The sequence below is a fragment of the Cryptomeria japonica genome, chromosome 11, assembly GCF_030272615.1.
Source record: "Cryptomeria japonica chromosome 11, Sugi_1.0, whole genome shotgun sequence".
NCBI classification, from domain to species: domain Eukaryota; kingdom Viridiplantae; phylum Streptophyta; class Pinopsida; order Cupressales; family Cupressaceae; genus Cryptomeria; species Cryptomeria japonica.
Genome location: NC_081415.1, coordinates 196709018 through 196736336, shown reverse-complemented (window position 1 = coordinate 196736336; position 27319 = coordinate 196709018). Strand labels below are relative to the sequence as shown.

Sequence of the window (27319 nt, the reverse complement as noted above, 5' to 3'; positions counted from 1 at the left end):
CCTCAAACACAAAACTCTATATATGCCCCATCACCTCATCGCCCTCTTCTTGGAAGCATTGAGAACTCAAGTGGCATTGGAAAATAGAGGAGGGTTTGTGGCCTCAAGCCGAGTGGAGCCCTACAAGCCAGCCATGTATTATTGGCTACACCTGGACACTTTTACAGTAGTAGCCACAGAGACAACACCGAGGAAGAAAGCAAGGCAAGAACTGGCAGGGAGCATAGAAGATGGAGGAGAAGAAGATAACAACTCTAAGGAAGAGGAGGAAGAGGTAGAGACAGGGGAAGAAGAAACATACATATCATCTTCAGAAGAAGACGAAGGAGAATTCCGTATGGAGCAAAGTCACAGACCAAAAGGTGATAAGGAGGGTAGGACAGGACTTCCAACATTGGAGCCAATGGGCATGGAACAGGAAGGAGGACATGTAGTAGGTCGGTGGCAGGCAGAGATAGAAAGCCGTATGGGGGGCATACCAACCGTACCAGGGTGGGGAGTAAGGAAAAAGGTACTTTTCAAGCCAGCACAGATTCCCACCACGACACAATTGGTACCTGGGGTCACAAGGACCCCATCTCAGTTAATAGACTTGAGGAGACACAGTGCGGGGGCCCACACTCTCCATATAAACACACCCAGGGGTGTGGAAGCGGCTAGAGTTGTCGCATTGGTAGTGGCACCAATAACTGATTCGCTCGCAACCGTGGAGGTAGGAAATACAGAAGAGGAAATACAACCAGAAGAGCTAGAGGGAGACAGAGGAAAGGGGACCAAGGAAACAGACATGGAGACAGAAACAGACAGCCTATTGGCCAGATTCTAGATGGACATAGAGGTTCCACCTTCTTCACCATGGTTGGGGCCTAACCAGTAGGAGGAGAGCCTGAGGATTGAAGAAATTGGGAAAGGGCACAGTACGTCCTCACCAGCAGAAGGGATCCGAGAGTGGGAACCAGTGGCGCAACACTTTCTTTCCGAGTTGGAAGTAATGAGGACAGCCATGGAGAGGATGATAGATCATTCTCGAGGATCTGATATGCCTGTTGTAGTAAGAGCAACGGAAGCACTACTGGAGTTTATGACAGAAGGTTGCAAGAGGGAGTTCTCAGAGAAAATTAGGAACCAAGGTTGGCCAGACACGGGAACTCTAGCGATAGTAGCAGAATGGGGAGTACCACAGATCCTTAGTGGGCATACAGGAGGTAATCAAGAAGTAATGAGAACCCTCACCTCCATGGAACGGACTTTCCGTACTACATTCTTACAGCTCCAAGGGATGACCTGGAAAGCGAGCAAAATGGAAGGAGACCACACCTTAGCCCTACAGCGCGAGAGTGAGCTGCAAGAAAGCATCAATGCTCTAGAGCAAGAAATGGTTCAAGAGAGAACCATGCGAATGGAAAAGGAACGGGAGTTGGCTGCCTCTAAGAAAGACCGAATGGATGCACTCAAGCTTCTGAAAGCAACTCGGGAGAAGCAACTCATTGCTGAAAGGGATCTAAAGATACTCCGAGAGCGGACCACTACTGGAACAGGGACGTCCTCTTGTCCCTCTAAGTAGATAATTTTTGTTATTTTGTTGTGGTGTTCGTTTGGAAGATGAACAAGTTTTGGGGGGGATGATGTAAGCCAGTTAATTAGTAAATAAGGCTTTACTTTAAAAGAAAAAAATAGTATTAAGTTTTATCTACAGGTAGTTAGTTGCTTGATGGTTGATGGCCTAACCAACCGCGAACTCTATATATTGTAAACTCGTAGCACATTTTGGATACATTGGATTGGAAAGGAATATAATATAGAAATCTGTGTCACATGAATATATCGTGGTATAGTGTATTGTGTGTTCGTGATTCCGTGCTAATGTGTTACTATGCTCTGGTGTTATAATTTAGATATTGATGTTATGTATACTACAACCTAACTCACTTAGGCTACTAACAGTTTCTTATCCTTATCCTTCTTGAAGTGTGGATCCTTAGGAGTGAACTTACTCCTAGAAGTGGAAGGTGCAAGATCTCTCGCCTTCCGAATGGCATCCTGTAATGTGAGGGGATCATGTCCCTTCACCCAACCACGAAGAGGTTCTGACAATCCATCCACAAACAATACAATCAACCTCCTCTCTGAAATGTCTGTAACCAACACTGATAGACTCTGGAAATCTGAGATGTAACTGTCGATAGGAACCCACTGTCTCAACTAGGCTAACTCCTTGAAATGGAGTTTTGGATCCTTCGTATCAAACCTGTCAATCAACCTCTCAGTGAACTCTGCGTATGTGTCTATCTGGTTATGGCCCAATGTGACCATACCGTGGTGCCACCACTCATGTGCACTCCCATCCAAGTGCAATGCGGCATACTTAATCGCATCCTTCTCAAGCATGGGATTACGCTGGAAATAAGTATCTAATTTCTGGACCCATGTCCGTGCTGAAGCCTTCCCTGTACCATCATAGTATGGAATAGACAACTTTCCCAACTTCTTCCTCATCTCATAATTGTGTCGGTTTCCTCTCATGGGCATATTCTTGAGTCTAACATCTATATATTCCCTGAATGTCATCTCAGCTTGTAACTCAGGGCTAGAGTCCCTCCAATCATCCATAATCATATCTTGAATCTCTTGCTGTGTAGGACCGGCATTATTCTGGTCATTCTGTCTCAGAGGAAACTGTGGCATGAGTGGTCTCGTAGTAGAAGAACCTTCTCTAGCATATGTCCTGGTTCCCCTGTTAACTGATGCATCTCCATTACCTCCATTACCCTGTCCACCTCCTTGGTTAGCATTATTACCCTGATTGGTATTATTACCTTGGTTGCCATTATTACCTTGGTTGCCATTATTGCCTTGATCTGCTCTCGTCAAATGTTGTGTAATGGCTATAGCCATCTGCTGCAATGTAGCCTGGAGCTCCCTCTGACCCTAGCAAGATCACTGAGCATCTCCCTAGAGCTAGGTTCTCCCCTTTCCCCATCTCTGTTACCCATGGCTGGTGCTAAAAAAGGGTCACCCTCCTCTTCAATCTCTGGTGAATTCTATAAGTTTGGGTTTGACCTGTTTCTCCTCAAGTAATACTGATGTGCTGGACGCATGAAACTCTCACAGGATGGTAGGAAAAACAAGCTCTGATACCACTGTAATGGACACCCTAGAATGCCCAAAAACTAAACCAACCGTTGATAGGAATTTAGTCAAACAGTTTGCATCCAACTCCTTATTTCTCCGTTTAATGTTCAAACCCCCTTATGGCTTCGGAAATGAAATGTTTGTTTGTTTTTAAGTCTTTGCATAGATTTGAAATCACATAACATGAACTAGAAGGAAATTACAATAATATGCAACATGAAGATTGAACTACTGCTGATATGATATTATTTCCAAAATTAATAAAATCAAATACATAGTAAATTTTTCAACTCACTAAATACTCCAGCATTTTTGACATAATGTTCCAACAATGACTTCCCATCTTGCTGCTACAGTAACATGAATAGTGCTGCACTACAGTAACGTGAATAGTGTCGCGCTACAGTGGCGTGAATAGTGTCATGCTACAGTAACGTGAATAGTGCTGCTACATTATTAATTAGTCTTCAATCAGTCCAATATCTTCATAAAATCATCCCTTCAGAATGGCATAAGCATTTGGACAAGAAGTGAAGAAGGTATGAGCAAAAACACCAAATCTGCCTGTAGCTGGAGATGCACCCAATCTGCCTGCTAATGAAGTTGATAGCAATGGATTCCAAAGGCCAAACCCCAAAGGAATGACGTCTAGACTGTCACAAGAGAGGATAGACGTCTCCTAATGCCAAGAACGGATCTGCAACTCACACATCAATTTCTTCACATATTCAACATGCCGAATGAAACCACAAAAGCTTCCTTTTATTCTTTCTCCAAGGGTCGACCCAACTCACTTGAGCAATGTGGGATAAAAGATGTGCAATATAAAACATATTAAAATATTCACTTATGTCTCCCTTGGGTGCCCCTTTGATTTGCACACATCCCCATAAAAATAAATATTAAAGTAACAATTAAATTAAATGTTACTTTAATAACACTTCAGGCATTAAAATATATTAGCAATCAGACTCCGAATAGCGCAAGTAATAGCTCGTCGGAAAGCTCTCGCCAAGGAGTATCAAATCCAATCACCAAAGCTAGCCTTCATTGTGTCCTGCTGACTTACTAAAAATAGTAAGTATGCCTGAAACTAAGTAAATCAACTCCATTTTAGCCCAAACTGGAAATGACTAGGCCAAAACACTCCAGGATCCCCTTAAACCCTTCGTTAGCCCTCGGGACCATGTAGAGCTAGGCTAACGCACATACATTTGGTCAACTGCTAATGTGGGGGACATTACAGGGGATCACCAATCCAATTGGCATGAGCAATTGAGGTCAGTAGACACTCATCTCGAGGGCACGCAGTTCAAAATGCGCAATCCTCCTTTTCCCTCTAATAAGGAGTTGTTCCCTGTTTGCATAAGGTTTCAAGAATATGTTCGAGAAGAGCGCATGGCAAACTGGGACATCTGGAAAGAGTACTTGCATGAGGAAGTTTAATTTTTGGTGAAAGAATTTGCCTCGGGAAAAGAAAAAGTGCTTGCCTAAAAAATATTTGTTTCTTTTAAATCCCAAGTGCACTTTTCCAAGTCAAGCTTCTTTCCAACTACCCAAAGTCTTTGCAGATTTTGAGCTCCATGGAGATGCACTTTTTGGGGAGTAACTTTATGTTGGGTAGTTGGTAGTTATTAGTTAGTTGGTAGTTGGTGGGGGATATTTTGTTCCTCATTAATAGGTATGGGCAGCCATATTTTGTAGGATGAATCTAGGCCACTTGTAAGAATAGATCTTGGCCATTCATCCATTTTGAAAATCTATATAAGGTATGGTTTCTCCCTCATTTTGTAAGAAGTTTTAGATTGTTGCTGAAACTTGTGCAAATTAATGGATATTAAAGTTGTCTTGTTTCCTTGTGAGTGCATGGTCTCGTTCTTCACCTTTTAATTTTCTTGTTATGTATTTTGATTTCAGATAGTATCTTTAGGATCATATTTGATAGAAACCTTAATGTTCATACCATTAAGGATTGGTTGATTGCCATTTCCTCTTGCATGGTTAGTCTGAACCAATTTATATGCTCTTGTTCGGTTGTTAAACATCAAATGAATGGATGTCCGATTCTGCATTTATGTTTAATAACATGAAAATCCAACTCCCTTCGAAGCTTACACTAGATTTTACAGCATTGTGCTTTATTAGCTGATAACTAAGTTACGGGTACTTCAGGTTTTGCCCCCAAATCTGGATACGATACGTATCGGATTCGGATTCGCCCCGGAATCCGTGTGGATTCGGACAGGGTACTGATTTTTGCCTCCTGAAATGTATCCGTTTTTGGAGTCACGATTCCAAACGCATCCGATGTAGATGTGGCGATTCCATAGGGTTTTTTTGACGAATCCGCATCGGTCACAAATTTTGAGGGTTTTTTCATGGGTCGAATCATGTCTTTTCACGTTTTAAACCCTATTGCAAAGCTAAAAGTTAAAAAACGCGAAACCATTCCACGCGAAACAATGAAAGGAAAACCGAAAAACGCAGGTGAGAGAGGAGGTGCGACAACAGAGGTGAGAGGAGGCGCTAGGGCAGGAGGCGCGACGACGGCACAGAGAGGCGAGACAGGAGGTGCCAGGCAGGAGGGCGACGGCCGACGACCAGTGCCCATTCTTTCCGGCGCATCCTCCATTTTTTCGGGCTTCCCTGTAGGTTTTAAATTTTAAATTTTATTAAAGTTTGTTAAAATAATTATCATAGTTTGTTAAATAATTAAATTTTATTCTAGATTTTAAAAAAAATTATTAGTTTGTTAAATTTTATTATAGTTTATTTAATAGTTTATATAAAATTAAATTTAATAATTTATTTAAAATGAAAGTAATTAAATTTTAATTTTTAATTACAAAATTTATTATAGACTATAGTTTGTTTAATAGTTTGTTAAATTATTTGTTTTCATTTAACAAACAATTTAACAAACTATTAAACAAACTATAGTCTATAATAAATTTTGTAATTAAAAATTAAAATTTAATTACTTTCATTTTAAATAAATTATTAAATTTAATTTTATATATTTAACATTTAGAATCTATTGTTTACTATTAATTTCTTAAATATTAATAATTATTTTTTAATTTGTTGTAGAAATCATGATGACAACGACTACTAGCTCTACTCCTCAACGGACTTTCAAAACTGACCCAAATTCATCTTTATGGAAATATGTCAAAATAATAGACCAAGTAAAAGGTGGTGGAACATTTTTATGGATATGCAACTTCTGTAGTACGAAAAAAACTAGCTCCTACAGTCGTGTCAAAGCCCATTTTTGTGCCATTCCCCAACAAGGAATCAAACCATGTCTAGGAAAGGATGGAAATGGGATGTCACCTCAAGAAATAGCAGGATATATTAGAGAGCAAGAGGAAGTAGATGCAAGAGTTGGTCGTGCCTCAAACCATCCTTTGTTGACAGGAAGAGGAAGTAAATCAAAGAGGCCCCCTACTTCTCCATCTTATAGTGATTTTCCTGATATCGTGGTAGAGAGTCACCCATTCTTGGACCCAATTAGTGAAGAACCTGTTATTGTGAAGAGAAGCAGGGGACCATTAGAGAGAGCATTTAAGAATGATGCTAGAGAGATTGCAGATCAGTCCGTTGGAAGATGTCTATATGCAAACGGTTTGTCATTTAATGTGGTACGATCACCATATTGGCAGGATATGTTGAGAAAGGTAAATGAGGCTCCACAAGGGTACACAGGGCCAGGTTATGAGAAGGTGCGTAGCACCTTACTAGCAAAGGAGGTAAAAAACATAGACAATGCATTGGCTCCCATTAGAAATTCATGGAAACAAACAGGGGTGTCCATCATTTCAGATGGATGGAAGGATACCAAAAATCGGCCATTAATTAATGTAATTGCAGTGTGCCCTAAAGGGGCAATGTTTCTGAAAGCTGTGGATTGTGAGGGACAGGTGAAGGATGCACAATTTATTGCTAACATCCTTATACAATGCATTCAGGATGTGGGACCTCAAAATGTTGTCCAAGTAATAATGGGCAATGCAAAGAATTGTAGAGCTGCAGGTATGTTGATTGAGACACGGTTTGAACACATATTTTGGACACCTTGTGCTGTCCACTCTCTCAACCTCATGCTACAAAAGATAGGCAGGAAAATACACTGGATCAAACAAATTTATGTTGAGGTTGAAGAGATCCAAATGTTCATCACAAACCATAACATGTCACAGGCCATTTTCAGATCATTTTCACAGTTGGAGTTGCTAAAGGTAATTGAAACACTTCAATTTTTAAAATCTACATTTCACTTTGATGGTTACTTAATTTTTATTTTTTTATCATGTCTTCTTTGTATTCTAATTTTTATTTTTAAATTTTTAATAGGTTGTCGAGACTCAATTTGCATCCAACACAATCGTCTTGAGGCGACTTGTGAAGGTGCGACAGCCACTTGCTAGCATGGTAATTAGTCAAAGTTGGTCCCTATGGAGGCAATCCAATACTGAAAGGGCAGCAAATGTAAAGCGCATGATCCTAGATGACACTTGGTGGGATCGAGTGGAATATCTTTTGAGTTTCACTGAGCCCATCATGAGTATGATCCGTTATACTGACATGGATCACCCATGTTTGGGAGAGGTATATGATGGCATTGACTCGATGATTAAGAAAATGAAAGCCATCATCAATGCAAAAGAGCAAGATCCCGAAGAAACTTTCTTCAAAGAGGTTCAATCAATTTGTGTTGAACGGTGGAACAAAATGACCACCCCACTACATCTTCTTCCATTTGCATTGACTCCCAAATTTTATAGTGATGAAATGCTTTCTAAGCCATCAAGGGTACCACCATATAGAGATTCAGAAGTCAGTGAAGGGTGTAGGACAGCACTTACTAAACTCTTCCCCAATTCTGAAATGGAGGATTTAATGACAAGTGAGTTTGCTGATTTTGTAGCCTCCAATGGTCAAAGTGTTTCCGCTCTCCGTGACAAGTATAAAAAGGATTCTCATGCTTGGTGGTACCTCAATGGCCATACATCACCAAACCTTCAAACTCTTGCAATCAAAGTTTTATCGCAAGTAAGTTTCTTAATTTTTATTGCTCTCTAAATTTAGATTTTTTACTATTTTATAATTGTCACCCTCTCACTTTGTGTCAATTATTCAATAGGTTGCTAGTTCCTCTTCATCTGAGCGAAATTGGAGCACATACTCCTTTATCCACTCAGTGAAACGCAACCGACTGGCAGCAAGTAAGGCGGAAGAGCTCGTTTATGTGCATTCAAACTTGCGCCTTCTTACTCATAAACAAAATGAGTATAAGGATGGGAGCACAAAGTTTTGGGATGTAGATCCAGAGCGAACTGATTTGGATTTTTCGGCTGCCACACAATCTTTACTTTCTGGGGAGTCTGATAGCCAATGTGCTGCTAGTGCAAGTGGCAGTGAGGCTGCATGTGGTTCCAGCACTCTACCTACATCATCTAATGTCAATGATGATGTTGATCTTGATCTTCCTAGTGACCCATATGATGCTATTGCTGATTATTAGTTGTGTTATTTTATTGTTGAACGGTTGAGCCAATGAACAATGAATTCAATGTCTATCATAACATTCAAAGTTTGACAAATGGATATTTCATATTAGATTAGACTTATAGTAAATTTGTAATTTTGTTATAGTTATATCAATATGAATCATATATGATAGTTCCAAGTTTTGTTTAGCATATGGATGATATGTGGGATTCTAAATTTAATTTTTGTTTCTACTTATTATACTGTATATATGTACATATTTATGATTTTTACATTTTTTTGTACGGACGTACCCATACGTACCCAGCCCCCCCTAAAAAAATTACCGTACCAACGTACCGTACCCACGTACCCGTACCGGCAACTTAGGCTGATAATGTTAAATCTGGTTTTTTTTAAGGTTTCTGTCTATTTTTCTGAATATGTTATCTTAGGTAGATTAATTAGACATTCTCTCTCTTTCCCTTTCCTTTTTTTCTTTTTTTAATCAAAATTGGAGCCTAAACAGCATCATGTTAAAGGTAAAATCTGATGGAATCAAGACCGTAGAGTCTTAGGGAGCCTGTAAGAGCATAACTGATTCTACCTAACCGTAAGCCCCCTTTGTGTATCCAGCAAAACACATCAAACCGTTGAGTTATCCTGCAGCCATGATCTGACAGTCAAAACATTGAGGTTATCCCTAGTGATCAATCTAAACAGCATTAGGGATCTCCTTATTTCAAGAGAGGATAGGATACTCAGCTAGTAAATTCTATTCTGTGTTGGCCGGACAGAGTTGTAGCGATGCGACTTTAGCGACATCAACACATACCCCTCCTACACAAGGGTCTATTCTTATGATGCAATCATATTTGAATATTATCTAAGGAGACATATTTTATATTTATAATGACTGATGCATAATTTGATATATTATTCATATTTAAAAATGATTGATTTCCAATAAGATATGATTAATTCAAATCTGCTAAGTATAGTCTTTTCCTAAGAAATATCCTTTAGACTGCTATGAAAGGAATAGAATGGAATGCTGCAATAAAGTGGTGCATTTTAATATGCTACTAATATGAACAGTAGAGATGCATTGAAATGATACAGCATACCCAGCTGGCTGCTTCCTTGTTTCCTTATATAATTGCTATGATCAGACCTGCGGGTTCTCTACTTACGTATCTTCACTTCCTATGTGATGATCCTTCAATGAATGATGGCTGGCCTTCTTATATTCCCATCCTTGAATGGGGGAGTTGCTCCGGATAAGTCATATCCCATGTCTTTTGGCAATCGCCCCCTCCCTTAAACAATTCTTATCACTGAGTAAACAATAATCAGTTTCCTACTTATAATTGCATCCTTCTAATTATTCTTATCTAATCATATCCTTTGGTGTGCATTATTAATTGGAGATTGTTAGTTAAGGTCTTAACCAATGTGCATTATGGATTCTTTACAAGTAAATTGGCTCCTCCTTAACCAGTGATGAGGAGACTAGATAAATCGTATTTGATGATGAACTATCATTTGGATAGCTAACCAATGGAATGGTTAGTTATCTTTATCTTAATCCTACCTACTGGTTGTATAGGTTGATATCATTTTCAGTTAACCACAATGGGAACCGATATTCTTCCTATAAAGATCTCTTAATTCATTTTGCAATTTTGTCTCTTTTAGAGATGCCACAAAATTGAAGAAATACTAATGATGTAAGGTTAAAGTTGGGGGCATTACGCCCTAGGCAAACCCCAAGCCATCCCAAACTGAACTGTACCCATACTAGTATGGGGAGGTTCTGCCAAACCCTGCAACATAGATTCTGACAAGATTTAATCCCTTACCTTCTGTAAGCAGTAGACATTGAAATTATTTGATATTAGTGATTCTGAAATATTGATAATGTGACATGCCTACATATACCGTACATAAACAAGACTATGAGATCCATCAGAATTGATAATTCCAGTTTGAGCAGGAAATGATTCCATATTTAAGGATATATGGAATACAACAATTGGGAGTCGTTCACATAAAAGAAACCTAAGTCTCATACCAAATATTTTATTTAGGTTCTATACTAGGCGTGTGTATTAAATTTTAATTTATAAATTTACCTGTATTGGAAACAGAAGCACTAATATTACTGCACCAATCAAGGACGCTACCCCAAGTTGATTGTACAAGAGTGTAATTGAAACCACAATCCGGAGAGGAGCTGACCAAAGACCATGCAGCTGTTGGCAAACTTGCTGTGAATGAAAAATACGATTAGATATTCCACCTCTGATAGAATAATTCAATAATCAATGTTGAAACAATGTACTCTTATCACATTAGAAACTGTGAAGCAAAATGTTCTGCAGAAAATTTCTTAAAATGGTACAAAGCAAATTAATAAGAAAACTATATTAATAATGCAATTTACTGCAAAAATGCTACCAATGGCTTTCACCAAAAACAATTAAAAAATTATGACGAGTATGTGACAATCTATGAGAAAACTTTTTCCTAGACTTGTCTATTGGATACTAATGGATATATAGATTGCAAAATGCAAACACAGCCAACAAGATCTCTATAGAAGTGAACTTCTGAGGTGCTTCCTTATGTAATATAGAGTGGATTAAAAGCAAAGCATTGGATGAAATTCAGTACCCCATTTTTTGGACCTACTATTTATCCACAGAATTATATACAGATTCACAAGAATGATATAAGAAAAAAAGGTACATGAGAGGAATCCATCACAAGTGACCATAGTAGATAAAATCTTTAGTGACTGACTCATATTATCAAGATACCTCCTATGTCCATACTTATGCTTCTTCTTTCACAAGACTCTATATGGGGAATGCTAATGTGGAACAAAATCCCCTTCACATTCACCTTCTGGATCAATCCACCCCAATATAATGATGAAAAAACTATTTCAGTCAGTTCTTTTAATTAGAAGTTAGAACATTATATGGAAATACAGAAACATAGGTATACTTTACCTTAGTATCAAGCTTACCAGAATGCTCCTACCACTTAGCCAGCACATAAAGCCTATTTCAATGGCATAGCTTATAGCTTTATACAGTACCACAATACGTAACACGAAAAAGATGGATTTATATATTCACAGTTACTCTTCAATGTTTCAGGGACAGAGTCTCAGGAAGCGCAAACCAAATTTAGATTTTGGGGATGGTGAGGCAATGGCAGGAGGAAGCAAATAAAGTAATATATTAAAATTAATAGTTAAAGTTTGAAAATACGAATAAAGTAATATATTAAAATTAATATTTGAATTTTGAAAATACAAATAAATTAAAAATAATTAAAATAAACTAAAAGAAGCTGAATTTTGAAGATTCTGAACACATAAATATATCTACTCAAACGATTTACATGAACCCATACAACATATATTGTAAAAACCCAGCTACTTTTGCCCTTAAGTTTTTACCTAAGAATTATTTTCTGCTGTTTTGCATGGACTCAGTTCTTTGCTAAATAAGTAGTTTCAGAAACATATGTTCAATAGTTTCGCTGCTTGCATGATATCTTTCATGGAATGCATTGGTTTGTTCATAAACAAACATCAAAGTGTAAATCTGAAACTCAATAATAATAAGCAGTGGCTGGTAACTGTTGCTATCACTTTTAGATATTATCTAATTACTTGCAGCAATTTCAACACAAAGGATTTTATGGAAAGCAGAAATCACATTTGCGCCTTATTTCCCACAGTCAGGAGTATATGACAGCAACAAAACAATGTTCTGGTATTTTCTCCTGCGCACAGAGGTACCTACAGCAACCGCAGGGGATGCATCTCCACTTTCAGATTGATGAACACCTTTGATCTCAGACCACTCCTTAAACAGCAGCAAGCACGTTCATTTCAATATATTGTTGACCTCAGATCATACCTACTGAATTTCTGGGTAGTTCCTAAGCGCCTCTATGTCCAACTCAAGCCAAGGATAGACCATCTTCAGCAAGCCATAAAATGAACCTTCACGCATGTGAGTGTTGTGCATTTTGCACCCATCCCCATCTTGGACAGAGGGACCCCCGTGTTTGAAGTCTTCGTAGGAGAGAAAGCCCGAGGCAAAATCCAATCCTTTCGTTGCCTCCAAATTCTTCCCAAGCTCGCCATTTCAACCCATAGGCCGACAACTCAAAAGAAGAGTAAAATCGCAAAAATCAATCTCCTGGCCGAAATTTGAAGACTTAAGGCGTCAAAGGGAGATTTCGTGCAGAGTTGCCTAAAGGCCCGAAAATGATAAGCAAACAAAACTTCCTCACAGGCCGAAAAATCTTAAAGAGCCGAAAGGAGTGAAGGATAGGAAGTTGCACGAAATGATCAGTTCACCACGAAAATGGATAAACTAGCAAAATAAACCAAGCATCCCAAAAATGATTCACAGTCAAAATCGCGTGAAAGGGGCGAATGTATCAATGTGAGGTCGCGCGTTTCAATTGAAATGCTCGAAATTTAGAAAGCGAAACCAAATTCGCATGTTGAAACCCGAAAATCAAAGCTTTCAAATTCGGCTTACAAGCCAAAAAACGGTAAATGTGTTTAGAGTCCGCCAAAAAGGCTCAATAGGCCGAGAGAGTTAAGACGTCAAGTTTCAAAATCGCGTCAAAGGCTTCTTATTTGCCAAAAAGGACAAAGAAGTGAAAAGTTCGCGAAATGCCGAAGATGAAATGAATAAGCTAAATCACCCAAACGATCAAATTCGCCTGAGGCTCACAAAATCTCCTTTCAGCCCAAAAAAACTTAAAGTTTGCCAAAATGAAAGTCGAAATCCTCATAGGCCGAAATGTGAGTGAAGATATGAAGGATTCAAAATCGCGCATTTTAATCAGTTCGTTTGAAGTTTGCAAATGAAGAGCTAGTTGTTTACAATAAACCCTAGGTTGCGCGATATCATCATGACCCGAAAATCGTCAAGTTTTCCAAATCCTGTGAAGTCATCACAAAGGCCGAGATTCATTAAGGAGTTCAAATTCGCAATATTGTCATTTTACCCGAAATAACTAATGAATCAAAATCACGCAAAATGGTTTAAGAACCCGAAAAGTCATTAAAGTGCAAATTCGCGTAAGAAGAGTTCATAATGCCGAAAATGGTTTTCAAATCGCGCATTTCATCCGAGTTTCAAAGTTGTAGTGCTCAAGTTTGTCAATTCACCTTCAATTTGCTAGAGTATCCCAAATTTCTCAAGCCACAATTAGGCATTCAGGATTAGAGTCAAAATCGCCTAAAATATAAAAAATGTCGAATTTCATTCAAGGGACCAAAATCACACATTTTGTGCAAAAAGACCAAGTTTCATGAAACAAAGGGGGGGCGTCTAAAATTTTCAAACAAAACAGCCCAAAACCTCTTAAATGGCCGAATTTTGCTCAAAATTCAAATGGAGTGCCTATAACTTGAAAGTTGAAGTCTTGCAAAAGACCTCTGCAGCCCGAAATCCACAATGAGCAAACATTGTGATCTAAGGGAAACCTCTCAAATTGCCCAATAGACCCGAAATTGCGAAGGAGGCCCTTTTTCACTTGAAATTTTTTTAAATCGCTCAAGGCATGTAGAAGTCCCGAATTTCGTTTAAGTAAGAGAGAGAATCAAGACGAAAGGTCAGATTTCACATTCGAAGAGAAACATTTAAAAGAGACATCACACAAAGAGCTTCTCAAGCTCGAACTCCACAGGACAAATCCCGACGTCGTTTAAAATTTAACATTTGTCAAGTTAATTTATTTAATTTTTCAAATTGATTGATTAAAGGTGAAATTGATTGTTCGCAGGAAAACAACGTCGAGGAAGAGCTAAAGCATCAACTTGAAGCTCAAATTGAAGCCCTGATCGTGATCAACGTTGAGAAGAAGAAATGCATGACCACACCACAGAGCGGGAGACGAAGCATTGGGAAGCGTGCCCTAGACCACAAAGTTGAAATTCACCACCAAGACCAAAGACCTAAGAACATTCAAAATGCAACAAGTATGCATTCTCGAGAAATGCACAGCTGGATTTAATTCCAAAAGTTCAGTTTCTAAAAACTGAAATTGTTCTTAAGGATCACAATATGACCCCTAGGGTCAAAGGCATCTCTCTTCCTAATAAAGAGGAAATTATCAATGTTCAGTTTGTTGATGATACAACTATCCTGCTTGTCTTGGAAGAGGAGAACCTATCCTCTCTGTTGCACAACATTGATATCTTTTGCAAGGCTTCAGGCAGCAAAATTGCTCTCCATAAATCAACCTTGCTAGGATGGACTGATTCCCCCCCTAACTAGCTTTCTAAATTTGACTTGGAATGGGGAGGACCGAACCTAGTCACTAGATATCTGGGTATCCCCTTCTTTGTCTCCCCAAATCCGAAAGAAATGTGGGAGTGGTTCAGGAATAAGGTGGATAAAAAACTGAATAAATGGAACAGAAACTACCTCTCCCTGGCAGGTCGATTTCAGGTCTGTCAAAAAATCTTGTCTTCATACAACATCCATTGCTCCTCAGCCTGGCTATTTAGTAATTACCAATTCAATTATCTTCAAAAAAAAATTAAGAAATTCCTATGGTCGGATGGGAAGGGGAATAGGAAACAGCATGCTGTAAAATGGGATTGGTGTGTTAGATCTAAGATGCAGGGGGGGCATGGGCCTCAAAGAACTCAAAATTCAGGGCATTGCCTTGGCTGCCAAGTGGATTTTTCAAGCCCTTGATGGCAATGAGCCTTGGAAAATTTTGATCAGACACAATATACAGAGCTCCCTCCTTAAAAGGCAAAGAAATGGAGGAACTTGCCCATGCTGGCAATTTTGAGATCTCTCCTGCTGGCTCAGAGGTCTTTAAGTCCATATGGAGGGCTTGGAACCATGTCAAACAATTTATCAGTAACAGTGGCATTGCCGATAATAAGGGTACTCTCAACTTGGGCAGATCTATATGGTGGAATATTCTGCATAATGGGAAGTAACTGGCTTGCCTTCAAGGGTGTTCTGCCTTGAAATGGCACAACTTGGGCCTTGTTACTTTTGAACACATCTTGAAAGACAGTTCTCTGATTTCTTGGGATGCTCTTAGTTCGGCTTTCAACCTCCCCATCTCCCAAGCCAGAACCTACAATGTCCTCAAGATTGCACTGGACCCCATCCTCTCCTCATCTTCCCCTCCTTCGCTCTCCCCTATTTATTCCCTTTGTTGGGTTGACGGCTCTCCCCTCCCTCTAATGAAAGCCAAACTTGTCTACTCTTCCCTTTCTGATTCCGAAGATATCCTAACTCATCTCAATAATGTTTGGAACCTCACCTGGGATTCTAAAAAGTGGCATTCTGCTCTCATGAGATTCTGGTCTGCTCCGCCTGAACCAAAAGATAAGTTCATTGCCTGGAAACTTCTGCTTCATAAGCTCCCTCTTAAAGACAATAATGGCAACCCCCTATTGTGTAAATTGTGTCGTCTCCCTGAATCTATACTACATATCTTTTTTGAGTGTCATTTCGCCAAAGAGGTGTGGAAATTGTTTGGTCTTTCAATTGATACTAAATGTCTTACTATTGATGAGGTGGTCCTTGGTTATATTAAAGGTGGCAAGAAATGTGCTAATCTCTTTTGGTCTATTCTCTCCTTGTAAATTCTTTGGATCATTTGGAAATCTAGGAATGATGATGTGTTTATTGGCAAGGATAGTGTTGTGACCATTTCACACATCGCCCCATTAAAATGGGGACCCCCTCTTTTTTGCTCGGTTTTGCCTGTTTCTCTCTCTGCTTTTAGGGTTTTGAGTAAGTGAGTGAGTCGTCTGGACTAGGGCTAAGCCTTAGGGTTTCCTTTTTTATATTTTCAAGTCGCAGTCCAGTCAAATTTTGAAGGTTATTGAGCATCCTCGTGTGGATTGCAATTTTGGAATGAGATGAGTCTGTCAGGATGTCGGGTGTGTCTGTCTTGGTCCAGTCGCAATTTTGAGAGCAAGTTCAAATTTTGCCTAAGTGTTAATGATGGAGTTGTACAATCTTGTCCGAGTGAATTTTGACCAAATTTTGGAAAGTTTGATAATTGACCCCTGACCTTGGAGATGACCTAATTATGCCTTGTGAAGTGACTGAAAGCCTAAATTCTTGATATTTTGGCCTATAGGGCCAAAATCGCTCCTGTCCCTCTCTCAGGGACCAAGGCGAAATTGGTATTTTATGCATCTTGGTTATTGACTTGTTTCATTTGTCTTGTGCAGGGTCGCCAGGAGATGCAATCGAGCAAGAATTGAAGATTTGGAAGATTTTTTTGAGACTTAAAATGGCAGATTTTTAAAGTTTAAGGCCAAATCGCTCCTGTCCCTCTCCCAGGGACCAGAGCGAAATAGCTTACTTAGGGCATTTTTGGCCTTACTTGATCAAATTGAAGTGTCAAGGACACAATAAGGGATGAAATCAACATGATGGAGTATCTAGACTTAGTCGTCTGCAATGAGAAGTTGAGTTTTGACCTTAAGGACAAAAATCGCTCCTGTCCCTCACTGAAGGACCGGAGCTTGTTTCTCAAAGTTGCACTGTCCTTGCAAGGCCAAGACAATTTTTTGACTAGAAGAGATCAAGGAAGACACGTTTTGTCTATTGAATATAACTTGGATGAACCACGAAGGAGAAAATCGACCTAAGGCACAAGTTCGCTCCTGTCCCTCAGTCAGGGACCAAGTCGAATTTTAAAGATAGCTCCTGTCCCTCTCCCAGGGACCAGAGCGATTTTCTCAAAGGACAAGTTTCGGACCAAGGAAAAGCGAATTTCAAGTTTGGGATGAAGGAAAGGCGACCCAACCAATCCGTTGAAGATAATCTTGAAGGTTGGCAAAACACGAATGAGCTTACAAATGAAAGTTCGCTCCTGTCCCTCAGTAAAGGACCAGGGCGAAATATGCATTATCTAGCATTCCCTTCCAAATTTGGTCGAGTCCAAGCCAAGATATGAAGTCAAAATGATGTTTGGAATGTCTCTAAGAGGAACGAAGTTGCAAAGGACCACAAAACTTGCTCAAATTGCCTAAGGCGCTCCTGTCCCTCTCCAAGGGACCAGAGCGAACTCTTCAAGTGTGCCTAATTTTGGAGTACTACTATCGTTTGCAAGACTCAAGAAGGAATAAGAAACAATTTTTTTCGCTTTGAAGACAATTTGAAGTCGATATGATCAAGGGTTTGCACTAAGAACAAAAGTTCGCTCCTGTCCTTCAGTCAAGGACCAAAGCGATTTCACTAAAATCAACCATTCCTTTCAAAAACTACGTCAAGGCAAGGTCATGCAAGATCACAAATGTCTTTAGGAAGATGATGAACAAGGAGTTAACCTCAAAAATCAACAATTTTGTGCCATAAATGCAAGTTCGCTCCTGTCCTTCAGTCAAGGACCAGAGCGATTTCTATGAAATCCAACATCTCCCTCCAGAATCACGCCAAGGAAAGAATTTTGCAAAGTAAGGAATGCCTCTCGATGATGATAAACAAGGAATTGACCCCAAGACTCGACAATTTTGAGCTCAAATATAAAGTTCGGTCCTATCCCTCAGTCAAGGACCAGGGCGAAAATCTCCAAAAATCAAGTTTGCTTTGCAAAGGACGAGATTGGCATGCGTAGAACAAACAAGGATGATCATTGCCTACCTCACAAGTTGATTTGGCAATTTAAAAGACAAGGACCAAGGAGTAAAAGCAAAAATCGCTCCTGTCCCTCTCCTAGGGACCAGAGCGAAAATGGTCTAGGAGGCATTCATTTCAAAAAATTGAATCGATCAAGCTCCAAGTTACGAATGAAGATCCCAGTTTGGACGTAAAGGAAGTGACTTTGAGCGTAAAAATCAATCCAAGTTGGCTAAGGCGCTCCTGTCCCTCTCCCAGGGACCAAAGCGATGTGGTTAGTATCCCAAATATCTCTCATGTTTTGGCGCCAACATTTTTGAAGTACATTAAATGCTAAAATTCGATAAAAACTTTGAATTATTTGATTAAAATGGCATTTAAAAAATAGCGCATAAGGCATTTAATAATTGATTGGGCCTTTTAAAAATCGAAATTATTAAATACAAAGGCATTTAAATTAATTAATTATTAAATTAAATAAAAAAGGGAGAGCGCTTGGGTTATATTTCCATATTTTTATAAAAGTCGGCCTCCATTTTATTTAAAATTTATTTATTATTTGCCTTATTTCCAAAAGTCAGCCTATGTGCAATTAAGGAGGTGAGTGCCTATATAAGAGGGGTACTTTCAAGCATTTTAAACCATCATTCAATCATTGCATGCGAATTTGGAAGAGCAATAGAGGGAGCGAAATTTCCATCCAAGGAGGAGTGCGAACTTTGTTTTTGGTTAGAGGTGGAGCGAATTTTCCCTTCAAGGCGTTGAAGACCCCAAAGGTGGTGAAGTTGATAAAGGAGGCGCATTGGCTAGGATAAGCTCACGTTGAAGACTCCAATCTCCATTTTGCCTAGGCGAATTTCTTAATTTTGCATCTTTTTAGAGTTAGTTCTCAAGAAAGGTATGGTGAGATCTCCCTTGTCCAAATTTTGAATTTTGAATCGTCCTAGCCTCAATCTTGAATTCCAAAATTGCATCGTTATATTTAGGAAATGATAATTCAAGGATTTATCATGAAGTTTCCTAAAATCAATCTTTAATTTTAATCTATATTTCTATATTTCAAAATCTATTACTCATTATGAAATGTTGTGTAGGTGTCACGATGGCAACCCCGAAGGCAGGAGCATCCACCAATCGTCCAGCCCTCATGAAGGAAGATCAAAAGAACGAAGAATTGGAGACCAAGATCGTGTCGAAGTGGAGCAACATTGGAGATACCAACTTGGGAAACTTCAGTACGAAGAAGTTTCGAGAGGTCCCTTACATTGGCAAGCCATCACCTGTCGCAAGGAGAATAATTGAAAGTGGCATTATCAAGGCGGTCGGCTTCCCTCCAGCAATCCAGTGCCATGAGTTGATGATCGAGTGTGCTCGCCATTATGATCCACAGTCCAGATCGATCGTGTCCAAGGAAGGAAACACTTTGGCTTACCTTTCAGAGGAGGCTATCAGTGAAGCTCTTCATCTTCCGGAGCACAGAGATATGATCTATAAAAGCTTAGAAGGAGCCAGGTCCATGTACGAAGATGATCCAGACACTTGCTTGAGCATCATCAACAAGAATTGGTTACTCAAGAGTCGTCCTCGCCTGAGCAAGATTCCGAACACACCACATAGGATCGACTTCCAGGAGGAGTACAGAGATTTGATAACATTACTCAACCGAGTTACAGGAGCTCCTCAAGCCTTCTATTTTGAGAAGTGGATGTTCTACTTCATCCAAGTGATAGTTCAAGGAAAAGGAACAATTCATTGGGCTAGAATGATTAGCCATTGCTTGGACGTGCAGTTAAGAAGACTGAAGGCTACCAAGTCTTTCCACATGAGTTCATACATCGTATACGCCTTGATCAGGAGTTTTGAATATGCAGGACTACCTCACAGAGGAGTGATCGGAAGAGGACCCGGGGAAGTCAAAGTTTGTGATTCCTATGTTCATTTGCACCATCCTCCAGGAAGCAATTACAAGTTAGTCAATGATACCTTCACGATGAACATCACCAGGACATTGCAAGGCGGATTTCACAATCGGCTATCTCAAGATGCACAAGAGCTTGTAAAGAGGTACGGTGCATGGTTTATCCAATTCCAGAAGTTTACATATATTAGAGTTCATGGATGTCCTTCACCTCCCTACATGTTGCCAAGATATCCGACAGACAGAATAGTGTTACTTGAGGTAACTAGACAGTTGGCAGCTTATGCGAAGGCATTCAGACACAGGCATGGAAATGGAGTTCCTGTGCCAATCATACTAGGAAATTCAGTTGAGGTATGTCCTAATGCTCTAGCCATGGATGATGCAAAAAAGGAGTTGGCCTTATATTCGTTTTCATTCTTTGCTTTGAGAGAGAGTTTTGGTCCTTATGGGTATATAGAGGAGACAGTCGGAAGAAAATACAAGCATGAGTTTCAGATAGAAGACTTTATGATGAATCTCTCAGATGATCTTGAAGTGAAAAGAAAGATGCATTCCAGATTGCCTTTAGACTTCATCAGGAAATGCAAAATTTACAGAGTGGCCGACCAAGCTCAGGACAGTGGTAGACATCTCCAATCATCTTATGATCGAGAAAGCAAAGCAGTGAGGCTAGATTGGAATGAACTTGAAATTTTGGATCTAGATGTTTTGATGGCTCCAATTTTGTCTTGTACTCGCAGATGGGTTGATGTGCAACATCAAAAGTTGAGAGAGCAGGGCATATCTATGACTTTTACTTTGGAGGAAAGGCCAGGAGAAGGAGGAGCAAGTGTAAGCGAAGGAAATCTTAATACCAGAAGCACAAGCGAAGGCAACCTTCGAAGCGCAAGTGAAGGCAATCCCCATCCTAGAGGCTCAAAGAGAAAAGAGAGACCTGAGAAAAGAGAATCCTCCAAGAAGAAGCAAGAGGCCAATCGAGACCGTTCATCCGGCACATCTTCTCGACAAGAGAAGAGGACACTTGAAATGGAGGAATCTATGGAATCAATGGTACAGAACGATAAACAAGAAGAAGGACAGGCACCTCAACGTTCATCAAGTCGATCTCTCCAAGTCAATGAGCTACATGAAGACAAGAATGATGACGAAGCGACATCTCCTCTCAGAGAAGAAGAGACATTGCCTAAGGAGATACAGGTTAGAGAAACAAGATCTGCCATTCCAGATTGGTTAAAGGAGAGACTGACAAGGGTAATTGTGATTGAGGACGAAGATAATGTGATTGACTTAGAGAGCCTTGTCGGAAATTCTCAGGAAGTGACAGAAAAGAGGAAGGCCACTAAGATGTCCAAGATGATCAGAGATGAGACAGGATCCAGGAAATTGCAGATAGCTACACCAGCAGTGGACAAGTATGAAGGTGAAATCCTTGCAGAGGAGTATGATGTAGAAACATTTGAGCTTGGTCCACTCACAGCCGAGCAGACATTGGATGAGGCCACTGATTCATTTGAGGCACTTAAAGACAAGCTTAGAGAAGAAATGGAAAAGAATAGAAAGCTTGAGCGAGAGGTCAGTGCTTGGAGAGGCTACTTTAGCCATCTCAATCAACCTTTGAGGCGTCAGGATCCAGCAGTATCTCCTACGCAGGCACTTCCCCTTGAGTCAGTTGGTGAGGCAGAGAGAGTCAGGAGTTTGGTCCAGCTTATGAGCTCTTGGATTGACAAATCCCATACAGTTGCTATTGAATTTGCAACAAGAGTGATGCAGACCATTCATCGAGCTATCCAGGTTCTTGAGATCATCCATAACCTAATGATAACAGTAGCCGCCTTTGCTCATACCAAAGATGTTATCATTCCTGTGCTGCAAGTAATCAGACAAACATCGAGGAAGGTCCTAGCACAAGAAAAGATAGTGGATGGAGGACCTCATAGTTTACTCCAATGGTCAACTTTACTCCAGATGAAGGAAGTTCTTTTTGAGGACATCAGTAACAAATGCAATCAAGTTGAAGAGATTATCCATCCGATCCAGGATAAGGTGTTCGAAGTATTATGTACTATTCTTGGCAGGAGGATTGCAGTTGAGACAGATGTGGATTTGCAGGAATTAGAAGAAAGAGTCAAGGTCATCTTTTGCAAAGATGAGAATGTTATTACAGATGAGCAACGGGATCAGATGTTTGCTACCATGCTCCTGATTGAGAAAATCAAAGAACTTGAACCTGGATGGGACACTGCTCTTCTCAAGGCTTTCAATCAGGTCATCCACTTGGAGGAACGAATGAGGAATCTTCTCGAGATTCCAATTGCTGAGATCGAGGGAATCGTGTCTAGATTCATTGCATATGCTAAGAAAGAGCATTGGAAGGGAAATAAGATTCTAGAAGAAAGGTTGTTATAGATGATGTGGCACCTTAATTGTCATTGGTCTATGTCTCCTAGATTTTTGTGCCAAAATTTAATATTTGGCTATGCATTTAATATTGTTCAATAAAAAGGGGACTATTTGTAATAAACCCTAATTAGGGTTTAGGTGTCATAATCTTGGCCATTGATCTTCTTTTGATCTGGACCGTTCATTGTAATTGAGGATGCTATTTATACCCTCATTCCTTTTCATTTTGATATAGATAGATATAGAGATAGAATTAAGAGAGAGCAATAAGAAATAGTTAGAGTTTTGAGAAGCAAGTATTTTGTAGCAAGATTGAGCTTTGAAGAAGGAATTTCAAACAATTGTTGTTCATGATGGCTTTGAGATCAATAAAATATTGAAGATATGGTGTTTTATTGCAATTCTTGTGGTTATCTTCATGGTTGTTTACGTTCTTGAATCATCCTCAATCAAAGTAGTATTTAGATTTGAAGGACTAAGTGTTGGGCTTGATCTTTGGTGAGATTCGTACTCCAAACCACTAGCTTCTTACTGATTGTAAGGACGCCTTGTGTGGTCGACTGGAAATATTTGGATTGCATAAACCTTCATTCATCATTCAGTCATTGATATGTACCTTCATGGTAGTACCTATGATTCTTGATGATTTGAAAAATCATTATTCACCTTAGAAGATCGCATCAGTTTCAGTAAAGTTGTAATTCCTTGGCGATACTGAAGTTGGTAGAACCTTGCCAAGTCTAGCCTACATTGAGTTGTTCTTAGGATTAGATTAGAATTTATCTCTTGCAAGCCCTACTCTTTTGATTTTTTTTTTTTGAGAACTTGTTAGTATTAGGAAATCTTGTTCCTGCAGCTCGGATTGACGTAAGGCCCCTTGATGAAACAGCAATCACAACGACCACTGGTGCTTATCCACACGTAGAGACCCTACATAAAAGAACATTGGAGTCACCCTGATTGATCCTTTTTTTGCGACATCTTCAGCAATCAGAGACTTTATTCAAGAGAGGATAAGGTACCCTTGGGTATTTTATTCTGTGTATGATTGTGTACAAAATACACGTCAACAGGTAGATACCTCATTGAGTCTCTTAGGAGACTCATTCTTTACCTTGTTTCTATGCAGGTCACAGTGTTTCTCTGCCTTGATGAGGGCAAATTTGATAGATGGTTGAACGATGGTGCAACATATGTCTTCATCAGGGAGCCTGGGACCGAATGGGAAGTAATAAGACACACTTTGAGAAGGCATTAATGAAATTTATGCAGGAGATGGAGGCAAGACAACAGAGAGAGGACTTCACTCAGATGGAACTGGAAGGACTGCTTACCCACCCTTTTAGAGACCAGTTCATCGAGGGACATGTACAGGTGTGGTGCGAGGGCGAATTGGGATGGACTGCGTGGCTCCCCCCTCTGGGAGATAATACTGATCCCGACTCCTTCCTTTTTAGCTACTTGATAACCTATTCCTTTTATGATATACTGCTAATATGGGACCTCCAATGCTGTATTTTTGTAAATTTTGGGATATATTCTATATTATTTCCTATGCTTCATCCGTAACCTGTATGTAATCGACATATGATATGGGCTGTGGGTTTTCCAGCCATGATTTTTTTGATACTGTGAGTCCTATCTAATAGATGGTTGTGTGTTTTCCAGCCAGGACTTTTGAATATTGCAATGTTGTTCTATGATACTTAATACAAAAAACTGAAATTGTTTAATGTGAAGCTGCCTGTGGGTCCCATCTAATGAATTCAAAGTGAGGGGACATAGGTCAACTATTTCCAACTATCGGATAGACCCAAGTTGAATCCAAACAGTGATAGGTAGTTGAGAAGGTGGTTGAAGGGATGGCTGAGAATTGAGTAAGCATGGGATAAAGCTGCCATGCTTCTAGAAGGTAGATTGCAGCCCTTGGATGCAGTCAATCCTGGCCACCAGTTCGAATTGTGAATTCTATAAAGGCTCTGGCGGGTGTTTGAGGTAGTTTCATTCATTGGCCGGTGGGCGCATAGCAAAGATGGGGAGATATCCGACTGGGTGATGCGCGGACAACCCAGCAATACAGCAGGGAATCAGTAGAGCAGCAGAGGACCAACCCACCAACAACTCTCACCTGCTGAAGCAAATATATGAACATTGAAATATGGTGTTTATTGTCTTTGTTTTCTTCTGTTTGCATGGTTTATTTCAGCAATTTAGATAGGTCTTTCTTTTAGGTGAGTAGGTATTTTATGGATTCAAGCTCATACCATTGAGGATATACTGATTGTATGTTCTTGTGTATGGTTAGCCTGAGCCTTTAATTGTGTTTAGTTCAATTGCAGGTGTCCGTCTGAGCTGCACCAGAATTGGGTGCTTAGCCATGCATTTGCAGTTTGAAAATCTTCCAAGTCCCCTTGAAGATTGCACCGTTCCTGCGAGGTTGTGAGCCATTCTGACCAAGCAGGGATTGGTTATGTTGAATACATCTACCCGCATACCAACCTGGTTAATCTTAGGTCTCCTAAACCCCTTCCCTTTTGCTTTTATTTCCCAGTTCGAGAATCGCAGCAGACTAACTTGTTGCAAAACATAAGGCCCCTTGTGCTCCCAGCAAAGCACATCGACCGTTGAGTTATCCCGCAGTCAAGAACTGACATTTGGAACCTTGAAGTTGTCCCCTTTGATCGATTAAAAGCAGCATTAGGGCTTCCTTATACAAGAGAGGATAGGATACTCAGCGAGATCATTCTACTCTGCATTCGTCGGACAGAGTTGCAGCGATGCGACTTTCGATACGTCAACAGTGAGGTCATGCCAAAAATGAACAAGTAAACCGCACAAACAAGTAGAATGAAATCCATGCTAAATACAAATTGAACGCACTGAGAAACTGTTGTGCGTTATGCACACCTCGCTCCTTCCTTGACGGAGACTCCCCCCCTTTTGGCCATGTAGAAGAGAGAAGCAGAGCCCACATTAAACTAAGTCAAAACACAAGGTATCCAAACGTCGAACTTAGTTAAGTCGTGCATAAGCTAAGGTCATGAATCTCATCCAAAATCAACCTCTTAGCCAGAAACGTCAGTCATAAAACTTCAAAATCGGCCTCGAAGGCTAAAATACGAGCTGCAAATCATCTCTTAATGCTGAAAATAACAAAGAATCCAAAAGTTGCTAGAGGGTAAAATCGTGAAAAAGTGTCTTAGAGGCCGAAATTGAGGAAAAGAGCGAGTCGCGCGTTTTGGCCATAAAGGCCAAAATAAGTAGATCCATACAAAATGTCTCCATTTAGGCCGAAAATTCCTAAAGTTCACAAAATGTCTCCATAAGCCATAAAGGTTAAAAAAGCCTTCAAATCACCCAAAAGGCTTCATAGGGCCAAAACGGAAGAATGTCCAAATTCGTGCCAAAAGATCAAAAAGGCCGAAAAATTTTCAAAATCGCACCTAAAGAAGTCTCCAACCCGAAAATCGTGAAAGAGGAAAATCGCGCTATATGATCTTTAGCCAAAATCAATCAAAGTTTACAAAATCGCACAGTGGAGGTATTTTGGCCCAAAAATAATCATAAGGTTTAAATTGCGCGACTTCAGCTAAGAGTAAATCACGCATGAATGGCTCAACAAAGTTCCTGAGTGTGCTTTAAAACAAAGATCACAATTTTGTGTATTGCGAAAAGAACACAAAATCGCGCATTCTCACTCAAATGGGCCGAAAATAGAACAATCTCGCAAAAGAGCATTGTGGGCCGAAAATGGACGAAATACAAAATGTCTCCATTTAGGCCGAAATTCACAAAGTCTCCAAATAGCCCAAAAAAGCACAAGTAAAACCAAAATCGCGCAGTAACACCTTATTTTGCCGAAAAGGTAAAACGTCAAAGCACATAAAATCAGTGAGTAAGCCGAAAATAAGAAAAGGATGTTAAGTCCAAAATCGCGCGATATATTCTTCTAGGCCGAAAACAAAAGACTAAGTGTAAATTCACACAAATCTTCCAAAACTCCCAAAATTAGCAGATAGCCTGCAAAATCTCATTTAGGCAGAAATATCGTGAAAAATCAAGTTTGCACTATTTACTCTAAATGGCCGAAAAGATCAAAAACTCGAATTCGACCCCCATGCCGAAATTGGCGGCATTATTGTACACAAACATAAGACTAGTTAATTATGAGTAATTGTTTTGGTTAGTTGGCAACCGAGGGGTGGTCGTTGCGATGTGACGGTTGGCGCTCGCACCCCCTCGGTATCTTTATATACTTCCAAATGTAACTTGTAACGGGAAAGATTATGAATGGAATAACATCTCTTTTACTTGTCTGATATATATGGCGTTATTATTCTGCATTACGTGCTTTATACTTTAAGTTATTCACCCGAGAGGGCAAACATTTGGCGTTATTGCCTAGACGTAATCGGGAACGGAAGACGCGGATGGCGCACGGACATGATGGGCCTACCGTTGATGAGATTAAACCAGAGGCCGACGACGTGCAAACGGAACAATCATAATGGGACGCAGAGCGTGATGGCAAGAGGCGAAGGGGAAATTGAACCCTGTAATAATCCCGACACAATGTTGAGATAAATTGTGGCCGAAAGGAAAAATAATAAAAGTTTTTTTTTGTACATGGCGTGTGCTTGCTATGTACGGAAGTGATTTATGCGCAATATATTAAATAAAGATACAAATAAAAAAGTAGAAACGGACGAGTGGGAGGCCGCGCAGA

General features: G+C 39.9%; 2 protein-coding genes across 3 annotated transcripts in view; one reads left to right on the top strand and one right to left on the bottom strand.

Annotated features, from left to right (window-relative positions):
• Window positions 1-27319, bottom strand: part of LOC131044024 (ABC transporter C family member 2) — a 270472-nt gene that overhangs the window by 77178 nt on the left and 165975 nt on the right. For both annotated transcript variants that reach the window (XM_057977288.2, XM_057977287.2), the window contains exon 12: window positions 10761-10895. In XM_057977288.2, coding sequence (XP_057833271.2) covers window positions 10761-10895 — 135 coding nt within the window. The remainder of the gene's footprint in view (window positions 1-10760; window positions 10896-27319) is intronic.
• LOC131859750 (uncharacterized) lies at window positions 8003-8746 on the top strand. Its single transcript, XM_059213773.1, has 2 exons — window positions 8003-8187; window positions 8279-8746. Exons 1-2 carry the CDS (start codon window positions 8023-8025, stop codon window positions 8657-8659), a joined length of 546 nt encoding a protein of 181 aa, XP_059069756.1. The 5' UTR covers window positions 8003-8022; the 3' UTR covers window positions 8660-8746.